The sequence below is a fragment of the Rana temporaria genome (genome assembly GCF_905171775.1).
Source record: "Rana temporaria chromosome 11 unlocalized genomic scaffold, aRanTem1.1 chr11z, whole genome shotgun sequence".
In the NCBI taxonomy this organism is placed as follows: Eukaryota; Metazoa; Chordata; class Amphibia; order Anura; family Ranidae; genus Rana; species Rana temporaria.
Window position 1 is genome coordinate 192,622 of NW_024404490.1, and position 14,866 is coordinate 207,487.

Below are 14,866 nucleotides of genomic sequence, written 5' to 3' on the forward strand. Positions count from 1 at the left end.
ACTGTGACGGTATTGGTATGATATCCCCGTCAACGTTCCCTTCTTCCCATAACGAAAATCACCCCAATATTCCACGAGGAGGGATATCCCTGGAATCGCCCAGAAAGCCACACATGCCAAGCTTACTGCTAGAACAAGACACTTTAATGACACAAAAACTCAGCTTATATGTGGTTACAGCCTGTTAGGAACGCCCCCTCACACAGTGGGGTTTCCCATACAGATTATAGGAGACAAGTCGGAGCTGACCATGCAGACACGTTTCTTTAGATAAAGACATCAGTGGAGTTAATTAATACACTGAAGCAATCAGAATAATTAACATACTACTTCTCTAATCATTTAGCCTGATGATACAATACACATCTTTTAAGGGTAAACACAGATCTTCTTCACACAACACAATAGATCAATTAACCTTTAGAATAGTGAGGGGACATTAGCACGTCAATAACCTGTCAGAGGAATGAATCACACATGAAATTCCTTTCTACCTCTACCCATATGGCTAGCAGGGAGCAGTAAACTGAGACATATAGGCAAATGTATCACAATGGCCCCCCTTTTGCTCCCTGCTCCGGCAAACCCGGTTGGACCTTCCCTGGTCCAGTAGGGTTGACGGGTTCAGAGCTTTTAGTCCGAGGTTAACTCCGTTTGGCATGACTGACCTCCCTTGACAACTGCTTCAGACTCAGGTATGTCACCGGGTCGTCAGATCACACGCCAGTCAGTCCCCAAGTCTTTGTGCGATCTGCAGAGTCACCAGAAGTCAGTGTGAAGACAGCGAATGGGTCTGTGCGCCGCCGTCTAGGTGTCCCGCTATGGGAGGGGGCAGGTTATGGCTCTGAAGTGACAATCACAGGAGATTCATAAAAAGGAAAAGTTATATTTGTTGTAGCACTGGTGCTCAGAGTCCGGGGGGGGGGGGGGAGAGGGGACTCAGAGCCCCATAAGGTCAGCCACCCCCTGCTCCCTCCGCAGCCGCCGGTTCTCCTCTTTGAGCTTCTCCAGCTCCATCTCCAGTTCATGGAGCCTGGGGGGGTCAGCCCGCTGTGACCTCAGGTGGTTGTTCTCCTCCTCCATGCGGCTTATGCACTCCTCCAGCTCTATGTACTCACGGATCAGATCCTGCTTGCTCATGTCCTGCAGGCTTTCCACGTGGTCCTTCATCATCAGGAACTGGGTGGTGGTGTAAGGGGCCACCGGTGGGCCCTTGGCGAACATCTCGGCCCGCATCTGGGGCGCCCGCTGCGATTCCATCTCCTCCAGTCGCTTCTTCTCCTCCCAGGTCCGCTGGTTATATGACTTCCAGGACCTCTTCTTCTTGGAGGGTAGCTGGCGGTGCCTCTTTCTGCCCAGCTCCCTCCAAGGCCCCTCCGGCTCATGGCGGTCGCCCATGACCAGCTGACAATGGTGTTCCCTGTTGTCCGTAATAACAGATTGTACCATGAGGGCTTCGTAAGGGGTGCCCAATGGTTCTTCCTGACCCAGCTCCTGGGGATCCCAAGCCGAGTCTACACAATGGGCTGCTGCTGGTGGGTGGTACCCAGGTTGAGACCAATTTGGCCTGGTGTTGTCATTCATGGGGCAATTCTGCTTGAAGTGACCCAACTGTTTGCACCGGAAGCAGCGTTGTTCGTTGTCCTCCTGGCGTGGGTAGCGAGGGCTATATGTCATCGGTCTGTTAGGCGGTTGGTATCTAGCGGCTGGTGGGTGTGAGGGCGCCGTTGGTTGTGGGGGTTGTACCCGTGGTGTGACCTGGTTTGTCTTGCGAGTATCCGCATATTCATCCGCCAACTTCGCGGCCTCTGGTAGAGTCATGGGCCTGCGATCTCTCACCCAATCCTTGACGTCCGTCTGGATGTGATTGTAAAATTGCTCCAGGAGCATTAGTTGCAAAATGTCCTCTGCGGTGGTGGCCTGGCTGCTGTTAACCCAGTTAGAGGCCGACAGGGACAACTGGCATGCCCATTCTGCGTAAGAGTCTTTCGTGGTTTTGCGTGAGTCCCTGAACTTCTGTCGGTGGGACTCTGGGGTTACCGCATAACGAGCCAGGAGCACTTCTTTAACCCGGGCGTAGCTATGGATATCCTGATCTGGCACGGTCCGGAAAGCATCAGAAGCTTTGCCTGACAGTTTGCCTGACAATATTGCAACCCACTCTCTTCTAGCTATTCGGTGCAGGTTACATTGTCGCTCAAAATCCGCCAGGTAGTTATCAATCTCACAGTCCTTTTCATCAAAAGCTTTAAAAGCGCTAAACGGAATCTTCCTTGCGTCTGCTGTGCTGTACTCACTGTTCGGAGAAGGTGCGGCTGCTTGTTGGACTGCTGCCAGTTTTAACTGTAGTTCTGCGTCCCTTATTTCTTTAGCCTCCTTCGCTAACAGGTCCATCACTCTCAGCACCACATCTGCCGTTGGGTTCGGGCCGAACCACGCTAGCTTCTCTCTCATTAGCTTGTTGGCTGGCGATTCCTCCTCCTGAATCACTGGTGTCTCCATCTCTTGTACTGCTGGCGTTGCTGCAATCCCGTCCTCCTGGTCTATCTCCATTGATTCTGCTATGATGACCCGCTTGGTTTTGTTGCTAGCAATCCTTCCACGAACTTCCAGTAGTTCTTCCAGTGTCTGCTTGGAATCCGGGTGTGAAGGGGAATAGAAGGGAAAAATCCCACTGCTACCAACCAATTGTGACGGTATCGGTATGATATCCCCGTCAACGTTCCCTTCTTCCCATAACGAAAATCACCCCAATATTCCACGAGGAGGGATATCCCTGGAATCGCCCAGAAAGCCACACATGCCAAGCTTACTGCTAGAACAAGACACTTTAATGACACAAAAACTCAGCTTATATGTGGTTACAGCCTGTTAGGAACGCCCCCCTCACACAGTGGGGTTTCCCATACAGATTATAGGAGACAAGTCGGAGCCGACCATGCAGACACATTTCTTTAGATAAAGACATCAGTGGAGTTAATTAATACACTGAAGCAATCAGAATAATTAACATACTACTTCTCTAATCATTTAGCCTGATGATACAATACACATCTTTTAAGGGTAAACACAGATCTTCTTCACACAACACAATAGATCAATTAACGTTTAGAATAGTGAGGGGACATTAGCACGTCAATAACCGGTCAGAGGAATGAATCACACATGAAATTCCTTTCTACCTCTACCCATATGGCTAGCAGGGAGCAGTAAACTGAGACATATAGGCAAATGTATCACAGGCACATTACATGAATGATGAGAAGAACACAAGAGTCTCCGATCTGATACAGGTCATATCACAATGATATTTTCTTTCTCAGTAAAAATAACTTTATTTTCTTTTTATAGGGGCTCTGGAGGTCACAATGAGGACTCCGGATGTGTCAGCACTGAGGGGGGAGGATGTCACCATTCCCTGTCAGATACGTGATCTAAATACTGGGAGTGCCCTTTCAATACTATGGAGCAGGAAATCAGAGGACGGCACTCCCCATGACGTGTATGAATACAATAATGGAATTGGGAAGGCACACAGACTGGGATCCTCCATGAACCTGATGAAGATCCTGAATGGAAATGCCGATCTTCACCTCCCCCGGGTCCAGTTCTCTGATGAGGGGGAATACTCCTGTACAGTGATAAACACTCCGAATAAAGCGGAGGGTAAAGCTACTCTTCAGGTGTCAGGTGAGTGATGGTGACATTTCCCCTCCCTTCCCCCATACTGTGTTTTATGGCTCTGGGGTTGATTTACTAAGTGAGTTGAGAATCTTCACTCTATAAATTGTCGCTGTGTTCACTTTGAATTCTCCAATCATGTGCAGATTAACTAAATCATTTTCATAGTTGAAGTGACCTTTCCCGGGTGAACATTCTCTCCTCCTTTGGTCAATCAGCCTTTATGAAGAATCTCCCCCAGAGAAGTCCTCCCTCTAGTGGTGGATGTGAGGGACTAGAGCGATGGTTCTCAACCTGGGGGTCAAATGATGATTTTCCAGGGGCCACTAAATCCTGGGCTGTTCCTGCTGGCTCTCCCAGCCTTTTCGCAGCTGCCCTAAAAAGAAAAAAATGCAGCGCTAAGCAATATATGATGTGAAAACATATATATATAACAATGTGACACGAATGCTCACACTCAAGTGAGAACTAATACAATCAAAATATATGGATATCTGTGTGTCTACGGATGTGAAATACCAATGAGTGCCACTAGGGAGCTACCATTCACTGGAAATCAACTACACAACCAGAAATTCAGGGTGCAAGCCTCCATAGAAATACAGAAATAAATGAAAAAATGTCAAAAAGAGGCCCCAAAAGTGAATATGGGTATAAAAAATAAACCAAAATCCATATAAATATTTGAATCCAATATAGTGAGTCCAAGGTGATAAACTCCACCCACATAGAAACAAGTGGAACTGTAGTAGATGTAGAAAATCCTTTTAGAATAAAAAAACGGGAACAAACTCCATAATGTGCTCCACTGAGCGATGTAGATGGAGGACGATGACTATACCCGGGTATCAATCTCGAGATCAATAAGGACATCAAACAGGAAAATAAGACAAGATGGATACCCTTACCGGAAGCTGTGGACACCCTCGTCAGCGACGGGGTGTCAGTCGGGCATACACGAACTCCCAGAAATGATGATGATGTTTCAGCAGTTGATGGAACAGCAAGAAGTCACCTTCAAAGGCTTGGTATATCCAACACGAAGTGGGTTGTCAGAGGAATCCTCATGAGTATGGGCAAATGGGTATAGATTGATCATGGAAGCATGGAAATGAAAATAAACAGCTCCACATAGTGCAATTAATCCCAATAAAATAGGCCTTTATTAGGCATATAGCATTAATAAAAACAAAGTAGAACAATAAAAAAATCTAATAAAAAGTAAAGGCCCTTGTAAAGACCAGTACATGTGATCACCAATAGAAAAGAATAATTGCAGCGTGGAGGACAGATGGCGTATAGGCTCATGTACCCGACATGTTTCGAGCTAGAGTGCTCTTCAACTGGGGCATTTTCGCAGCTGCCCAGCAGGGCTGTCCCTGGAGCCCACGGCCACCCACTCAGCCTCTTCGCAGCTGCCCATTCAGTTCACGGCATGGCTGGGGGGCAGAGACTAGAGGTCAGCTGACTGGTGAGGAATGTGAAGAGGGAGGGGCTGGAGAAGATTTCAGCATAGGTGTCACTGCTACGAGACACCACAAAGTTGGAGACACTGGCCCGGATTCAGATACAAGTTACCACAGTGTATCTCCAACTTAGGTGCTCTTGATGAAGATCATCTGCTGATCTGAGAACTGTAGTGGGGACTTTGAAAGGCAACTCTAATCAGAGGTAGTGTTACTCTCTGTGGGCTGAATCCGGCCCACAGAGAGTAACACTACCTCTGATTAGAGTTGCCTTTCAAAGTCCCCACTACAGTTCTCAGATCAGCAGATGATCTTCATCAAGAGCACCTAAGTTGGCCGATCAGAACCCCCCCCCCCAACATTGCCACTGATCCCAACACCCCGCCAGGGAGTAAGAGAAGGAAACAGAGAATACATGGAAGGAGAGGAAAAAAGGGGAAAAAGAAAGAAAAAGGGAGAGAGAAAATAAGAGAAAGAGCAAGAAAGAGAGAGGGATGGGGAAAAAAAGAAATTAGAATAGAGAGATAAAAGGGAAAGAGAGATACATCCTAAAATGTACCATATGGGGTTTTAATACGGTACGAGTGGAAGGGACTCATGCTTTGGGTGCTGACAACCCACGCTACGAAAATAATTTTACTGTTGGGGGTCCCCACAACTTGGGAAATTTTATCAAGGGGTCACAGCACTAGGAGGTTAAGAACCACTGGCCTTCCCCAATGTGTTGGAGATGCAACAACTCTCTGGGATCATTACTCCATATTTGGTGGAACTGTGACATTGTTAAGCCTTTCTGGGAGAAGGTTCATGTGGCAATTGCCCAAATTACAATTTACACATTAGACTTTTCCCCTGCACAGTATCTTTTACATCATACTTTGTTGCCTCAATCCATTTATAGAAAATCCTTGATACTCCATCTCATAAATGCTGCAAAACAATGCATTCCTCTTTTTTGGAAGAAAACTAACCCTCCTACACTGGCTGACTGGATTAACCGTGTACAGCGGATTTCTGAGATGGAAGACTTGATTCACCAAGCCAATGATAATCCGATGAAATATAGATCCACCTGGTCCTGTTGGATTCACTTTAGGAATTTGTCGCGGTTTATAGACTTATTAGGCACGTAATTGTTCATTGTATTTGCAATTGTTACGACTACTTAAAATGTTTCTATTTTTCATTGACATAGATCACCTACAGGGATTAGAAACCAACATATTCCATTTACCGCTCAATTTGAGCGCTTGCCTACGCATTTTTACGTTTTCCCTTTGAAATCTTTACATACCTTTATTTTGATTCTCTGAACACTTTTGCTATGTGATATGTTCCACCCATATTTTTGAGACTACTCTATATGGGAGTCTCTATTATCATTTTTTGTTTTATCGCTTCATTCACATCAGGAAGCTCGGATTGAATTATCCTGTATTTTCGGATTTGTCTGAGCTTTATATCTTCAAGACACTAACGTAGTAATGTATGATTTTTCTGTTTGTGCTTTATATCTCATTCTATTTGATATTCTGATGCTTGAATATATGATGATAATATATTGTCTACCTCCATATTTCTGTTATTTTATGTTCAATATTTATTGTAAAACCCTGTGTATATATATATACGTAAATTAATTGTATTCCCATTTTAACTTTAATAAAATGTTTGAAACAAAAAGAACCACTGGCCTAGAAGGAGCCCAGTGAGCACATCTACTGACTGGAGGGGTCTCCTGTGTCCCTTCCCTCTGATCCACCATTACAAAGGGATCTTCTTGGTATATTCTGCAAAGTCTGTGGATGTGATCTCTGTGTTTTCTGCACATTAGATTAATAATGATTATTCTCTGTACAGCTCCTCCATTGGCTCATGTGACACCAGAAAGTCCAACCGTAGAGGTGGGGGCGGAGAAGACGATGACGTGTGAAGTTTACAATTTCTATCCAAAAGATATTTCCATACGCTGGGCTCAATATCGTAAGGGTTCTTCTGACTGTGAGTTCCTGGAGATGTGGACCTGTGTGAAGAATGTGCTCAACAATTCAGACGGGACGTACAATGTAACAAATCTACTGACCCTGAACCCCAAGATGGAGGACAACGGGAACATCTATTCCTGTATTATCAGCCACCAATCTTTGGTGCGGACTGAACTGTCCAGGAATCTCACCCTCAAAGTGACAGGTCAGTAATATCTCTCATTATTTTACATAACATAGAATTGATGGTCACTACTCTCCTGTCATATAGAAGGTGAGGTGTTTGGTGGGTGAAGAGCCCGGACTCTAAACACCAAGAGATGCCACCAGAATCCCTCCGGGAGACAATTCACTCACACTGGGGGCACAACGAAGTGTGATATGATGTGCCAGCTCCTCCATACACGGGTGATGATTGGGGCATCCAACAATCCTGGGGCCTTATTACCAAGTGGGGGCAATTTGTCTGCATACACCCCCAACCCCCCCCCCCCCCCCTCCCCCCAATGTCCTGATCATCAATCAACATCCTTTCCAGGAGATGATCACTTTGAATCTATATGTTGTGTAGGCGAGGAGTGTTCTCTGTAATCTGGTCCTCCAGCCTCTCACACGTCACCTCTCTTTATGGGCAGGGTACTTACTGACCCCTCATGTCAGCTATTGCCCACTTGCAGGAAGGGCTTTGCAATTAGCTAGGTGTTGGCGCCAAATGCACAAGTCCCTGTCCCCTAGAACAGTAACCCTCTTACAGAGACCGAACCCTCCACCATATTGTGCCCACTCCATGCCAGAGGCCTCCACATGACATTTCCGGACCTTGACCTTTTATATCCCCAAGGTAGGAATGTCCACCCATGACTAGGGTTGTGCACTTTGCTGGGGGTACTTGGAAAATGGCATGACAGTCACTCTCCAGGGTCACTTGATTATCAATCATATCTGGCGGACGGTCCATAGTATTCACAAGTAGAATCATTATGCAGCACTTTAAGACATCCTGACAGTCTCTCCCTCCACCCAGGGTGATTAGTACTGGATTGGGATCTCTGCAGTCACCTCCTCAATAGTTACATCTCTCCCAGGACTCTCCAGGGGGATGGCCGCACTCCAGAGAACTCTTGGCCTGGCCTAAAAGGCCTTTTGCATCCTTCCATAGCCCCCACCTCCATAAGGGTCTGACTCATCTGGGTGCAGGTCTACCTTTCCTTGGCCTCCAGCCCTGTCCAGGACCTCCACTTACTGCCTACATCTATATTGGTGTGGGGTGTTTACCTCCCATGCCTCTGCTGCATGCAGGCTCCTCCCAACCTTCCTTATACAGTAATACCCCGGATTGTGAGTAACGCGGTTAACGAGCATTTCGCAATACAAGCTATTATAATTTTTTTAATCCTGACTCGGTTTGCGAGTGTTGTCTCGCCAAATGAGCAGGATTCCAGCCTCTGCGGTAAGCAGTACCGCATGTGGCCAGAGGTGGGGGCGCCGGTGACATTCGGAACCGCTCGGATGCACTCTGAAACACTATGTTCTCGAGTGTTTCTGAGCCTCTCCGAGCAGTTTCCGAGTGTCTCCGGCGCCCCCCCCACCTCTGGTCACATGCGGTACTGCATACCATAGAAGTCCCTGTGGAATGTATTATCTGAGTTTCCATTAACTTCTATGGGGATATTAGCTTTGATATGCGAGTGCTTTGAATTACAAGCATGCTCCTGGAACAAGTTATGCTCGTAATCCGAGGTTCCTCTGTATTAGGGTACTGACTCACCCATGACATCACTACAGGCACAGGAGGGCATTAAAGGGGTTGTATGAGTTCATCCCATGCATTAAGGTGAAAAAACACCTTGCACTCTCCGGCCCCCCCGTTTTACTTACCTGAGCCCCGAACCTCCGTGGACGCGATCCTGCGATGCTTTCCCCCAGCTTGAGGCGGCTCTTCATTGGATGATTGATAGCAGCGCAGCCAGGGCCGTCTTTAATGGTTCATTGGACCCCCCCCCCCCCCCCCCCCCTCATGCAATTTTGCTCTCCACCTGCTCTGAGACATACAATAAATAGTATCTAGACTTAAAATCAGTTTCCTGTATCAGATCAGACAGTGATTGCGATTGGTTGCTAGAGGTTACAGAATATCATTATCACTTACTGACTGGTTGCTAGAGGTTACAGCACATGATTTCTTATTGATTGGTTGCTAGAGGTTACTGTACAGTAATACTGCTCACTGATTGGTTGCTAGAGATTACTGTAAGTAATACTGCTCGCTGATTGTTTGCTAGAGGTTACTGTACAGTAATACTGCTCACTGATTGGTTGCTAGAGATTACTGTAAGTAATACTGCTCGCTGATTGTTTGCTAGAGGTTACAGCACATCATCTCTTCACTGCAGAGGGGCCTGATATACATATGAATGCCGCCTTTATTTACATATCAATGCCGCCGGCCGCTGCTATTTACATATGAATGGCGGTTATTTACATGTAAACACAGGGTCTGCAGGTGAGTCATCTGTACACAACAATAGGGCAGAGCTGGGCAGCATTAGTAGCAGCACTTCACACTGAGGTATCAGGACACAGCACATGACTAAAATTTCAAAGGACAAGGGAATTTAAACTGGGATAGTTGGCAAGTATGAGGCAGCTGCTTTGGGCCCCACAACAATGACAGGGTCCAGGGCAGCTTGCCCTTTTGCCCTGCCTTAAAGATGGCCCTGAGCTCAGCCATTGGCTCCCACTACTGTCAACCAAATCAATGACGTGACGTGCCGGGGGTGGGGCTGAGTGATACAATCGGCGGCTATGGCCCGCCGACTGTATCACGGGAGCGCACCCACAAGCTAACCCCCTTGGGAGAGAGCTTCCCAAAGGGGGGGGGGTTAGCTCTTGTGGGGAGGAGCTGAGACAGTCGCCATGGGACCTCAGAAGAGGACGATCGGGCCACTCTGTGCAAAACGAACTGCACAGTGGAGGTAAGTATAACATGTTTGTTATTAAAAAAACAACAACAACTAACCCATACAATCCCTTTACCTAAAAAGGACCTAGCAACTGATTACACTGTATTCTGTAGGCAGACACTATTCTGGAACAGAGCCACCTAGTGGCAGACCAGCTAAGTGCACCTGTCTACAATCTTCCCACTCCCTGGTGACAGCTAGTTGTAGGCCCTCGTCTCTTCAGTCTGTACACACCTTCCAGCCTATCACACATGACCTTCTCTCATAGGTAGAACATTTACTAACCCCGATATCAAGTATTGGCCAGCTTCTCTTCCGTAGTAGCAGCCGGCCGTAGGTCTACGTCTCCCGCGTCTGTCCTCTTATAGCACTCTCTCACTTGCACAGGCAGGTAAGCAGTGGCGTCTCCAGCTTTCCTATTTAGGGGGGGCACATGGGGGGACAGGGACAAAAGTAGGGGGGCCAACTATAAAATGCAATTATATATATATATATATATATATATATATATATATATATATATATATATATATATATATATCCTGGGGCCCTTTACTACGATCCCACTATGGGCCCTTTCACATGTTCTGCAGTGAGCTCCCTTCCTACTATACTGGGGCCCCCCAGGGTGGCAGAAAACAAGAGATATATGTCACCAGCACACCAATAAAATATAAGGGTCCAAAGCAGTGGGAGAACTATTAGGGTTGCAAAGGTTGTCTTGCCACCGGGCCCTGGTGTTCTGCCACAGTGGGGATCCCCAGCTGTCCTGTCCCTGCGTCTGTCTCCTTGGCAGCGGCGGCAGTCTATTAGGACCTAGTGCTGGTGACATTATGGATGCATGCAGGGGAAGGCTGGCACTATTGGTTATAGAGAGCCGAGCTCCCAGCTGGTCACCTAGCAGCAGTAATGCTGTATAACCTTCTCTGTTGACATGCTGATCGGCATGTGATCCAGGTGATGCTCCCAGTCAGATCTAATAAACACAGTATTTATTAGCATCTATATATATATATATATCAGCACTCAAAATTTCCACTCGCCTACCAGCATTTGGCGAGTGCATTTAAGCTGGGGGCGAGTGATGACAGGGCTGCATGACCAATCTCCCTCCAATCTGTGTCTACACTTAGAGTCCCGATGAGATTGGTGGCCGAAGAGGAAAGGTGCATGCTCGGGAAAAGTAGTCTGGTGAGCCGCGCACAGGCAGAGCAGTACACAGGTGCTCTCCTTACAATTCTCATTAAGCCATGGGACCTAACAGTATGACCTCTCTGAGCCTCCCCCCTCCCCCGGGCCCCGACCAATGTAGCTGGAGAGCAGAAAGTAATGAGTGAGGTGGAGGATTGCAAAAATTACCACTCCGGTGCAGCGCTCACTGAAAGTTGCCCTGACATGAGAGCGGCAGCCTTCTAGTTTGTGCAGTTTTCTTCTCCTTGTGCTCTATGTAAGTGTCCAACAGTTTAGCCTGAGCACTGTGAACAGACTGGTCTCAATGTGTGTTGTGCAGTGTCAGTGTGCGCTGTGCGCTGTCAGTGTGTGCTGTGCGCTGTCAGTGTGTGCTGTGCGCTGTCAGTGTGTGCTGTGCGCTGTCAGTGTGCGCTGTGCGCTGTCAGTGTGTGCTGTGCGCTGTCAGTGTGTGCTGTGCGCTGTCAATGTGTGCTGTGCGCTGTCAGTGTGTGCTGTGCTATGGTGTCAATGGCTGTGCAGTTGTGTGGATCTCAGCGCTGGATTGTACTCCCTCCCGCTGTGCTGAAGCTCCTCTCCTCACTGCCAGCCTGAATAAAAGGGGGAAGTGGGGACATGCAAGCGTGGAGCCGCACACACAGGCTCCTGATGATGAGATGAATGGGAGAGAGAGAGAGGATGGATGGGAGTTGCAGAGGAGACAGCAAGAGAATGGGGAAGAGACCCAGTTCTAGTGCCCTGTCCCTCTGGTCTGCCCCCAGTGCCCTGTCCCTCTGGTCTGCCCCCAGTGCCCTGTCCCTCTGGTCTGCCCCCAGTGCCCTGTCCCATTTTGTTAAAGTTGTTGTTGGTAATATTTAATTTTGTAACTTGATTCTGCATAAAACATTGTCATTCCATGAGATAATCTACGAGGGCGTGTTTACGGGTGCAATTAGGCGCAGGGCAGTGTATGAATTAGGTGGGGCAACTGGTGGCGAGTAACTCTTGAGGCCTGGCTAGTGGCTCAGGACTTGAAATTTTGAGCCCTGTATATATATATATATATATATATATAATCAAACGTATGTTCCGCAGCCATGTGGGCTCTATGCCTGTAAAGTGTGGGCTTTGATCAATAAAATCTCTGATATTTATGACTAGGATTTGACTGGGAGCATCACCTGGATTGCATCCCGATCAGCTTGTCAGAGAAGGGTCCACTGCTGCTAAGCAACCTGCAGGGAGCTCAACTGTCTACAACCAATAGAGATGGGCTTGGGTGTGTTTGAAATCCAACATGCCAGGAAGCCGACACTCCACAGTGCTAATCAATGTATGGGCTGCCTAAGAGCTAAGACCAGCCATAGACAGTTTAAATCTCAGCTGGTTCAGCAGAAACTGGCTGAGATTTGAACCATTAATGAGCAGATTCTCTTATAATTATCACTAGTGGTTGCTGTATAGTCACTGGTGATAATCACTGTTTGTCGGGAGAATATAATTGCTGGGCAGGAGGGATATTCCCCTGTCACCACTGTCTGTTGATGGGGGAATCATGCAAGTTTCTTTCCTGCAATCTGTGGATGCAGGAAAAAAATTTGCACTGTATATTATCTTCCTAACTGAAAGTGAAAGTAAATTGTGAATGTTTTGAAAGAACAGGAGAGGGGGAGGGAGACAGATGGGGGGAGAGAAGGGATGGAGATAATGTAGTTCAGTGATTACAGTGTACTGCAGTCTGCAGTGCACATACTTAAACACGGCCCAGGCTAAAATATCTGGTTGTGTGAGCGCTCGCATTATGCAGTGTCGGCGAGCACAGGGAGGGGGAGGAATCCCCCGCAGAGCTGACTGGGGACGCTCTCCCTCTCAGGGAGCAAAATACAAAAATTGCAAAAAAAAAAAAAAAAAAAAAAAAATTTTTTTTTTGGGGGGGCACATGGTGGGGCACAGCATGATGTTGGGGGGGTCAGGGCCCCCTCTGGCCCCCCCCTAGGGACGCCCCTGCAGGTAAGTCACTTCAGGTGGTGTCAGGTGGGGAGGTGTGTGGTGATTCCTCTCAGTTCAGATACAGTCAGACATTAATAAATGAGGTTTTTGGGTTTGGAAATGTTTCTACTTTCATCATGTTTTGTTCTTCATTATTACAGAGAGAGAAGATAACTCCGGAGCCATTATCACCGCCGTGCTCTTCACCATTCTGGGCGTGTTATTTCTGGGTGTATCGGGTTTCCTCTACTTCAGATTTATAAAGAAAGGTAAGTGTGCCCTGTCTGTTCATCATCAGATTCTGATTGGCCTGTTGTACTGTCTGTGTCGGGATTGTTCCAGGAAATAGCCAATCAGCTGATCACATAAGAGCCGACAGTCATTCTGGATGTGTCATTTATACCGGTGACCTTGCTGGGGCTCCATCTGATGGAATCCAGCTAACAATATCATTGTCTTTATGGTGCCCAACGCACCTCATACCCGGCAGGTCCAAGATCTGAGACATCCCATTTCTTTGTACTTCACGTTCCATGGATATAATATTCAGTACTGTGGGACCTTAAAGTGGTTGTTAAGCCCCACTAATCTGTATACATTATCAGCACTGCCTCCTACTGTAGTGCCCCCCTCTGTGTGTGAATAAATGCTGCAAATACCTAATTTCACTGCCGAGATTGCGATCACATGACTGGCCAGCTTTCTCCTTTCCTCCTCTGAGAGATGCAGGGGGCGGGGCTGAGATTTCCCTGCTGATGTCAGTCTGGAGAGGAGGAGGAGAGAGCTGGCTGGTCATTGTCAAGGAAATTTGGCTGTACGCTGAGCGCACACCATTTCTCCTACTAATAAGCACGCATTCCGTCTAATGATATAATGCAACTTACCAATTATTCTATCCCCCGTATATCCCCAAGTAAACAGACATCACCACAGCTCACGTTCTCATCTCAGCATGACTCCCTTGAGACCAGTCTGCCCGGCTCTTTTATTTGTAAAAGTCAAAGGAAATTACAAACAGGAAGTCCTGGCTCCACCAGGCAATCGCCTCTTACACAGGATGTGACCTCACAGGATATGACCAAATAAGGATGTAACAACACAGGATGTGAATGTCAAAGCAGGAAAAATAAATTTATACAACAGCCAATGAATAATGGCTAAAGGCTTATGGGCGTGTCTGAGCAGAGACAGTGGGGGAGATTCAGATAGAGATACGACGGCGTATCTCCTGATACAAAAGAGGAATGGTACTACTGCGCTACCATATATAAAACAAAAAGTGGAAAAAACAGCAAAAAATATCAAATAATAGGAGCTGCGTATCTATTAGGTGAACAAAACCAAATTAATATGAAATGAATAAGTGATAGCGCTAGTATTAACTAGTGCTGAGTGAGTACAGTGTGAATGTTAGTAATATAAATCATACACAGTGAGTATAAATAGCAACACTTATGAAAATTACTACTAAGTCCAATGAGATGTTGAAATGAGTTCCTTATGGGTTAAAACCCATATGCAGCCCTATGGTAATCAGCTGGCGTTTCCTCCTCAAATGCTTCTCATTAGACAGACAACGACCTTTCCCATTAAAAGATCCAAGCAGAAAAACTCC

At 46.9% G+C, this 14,866-nt stretch overlaps 1 protein-coding gene across 2 annotated transcripts in view; it reads left to right on the forward strand.

The window, feature by feature from the left end:
- Window positions 1–14,866, forward strand: part of LOC120921982 (hemicentin-1-like) — a 157,339-nt gene that overhangs the window by 7,000 nt on the left and 135,473 nt on the right. For both annotated transcript variants that reach the window (XM_040334504.1, XM_040334505.1), the window contains exons 2-4: window positions 3,352–3,690; window positions 7,008–7,337; window positions 13,413–13,520. In XM_040334504.1, coding sequence (XP_040190438.1) covers window positions 3,352–3,690; window positions 7,008–7,337; window positions 13,413–13,520 — 777 coding nt within the window. The remainder of the gene's footprint in view (window positions 1–3,351; window positions 3,691–7,007; window positions 7,338–13,412; window positions 13,521–14,866) is intronic.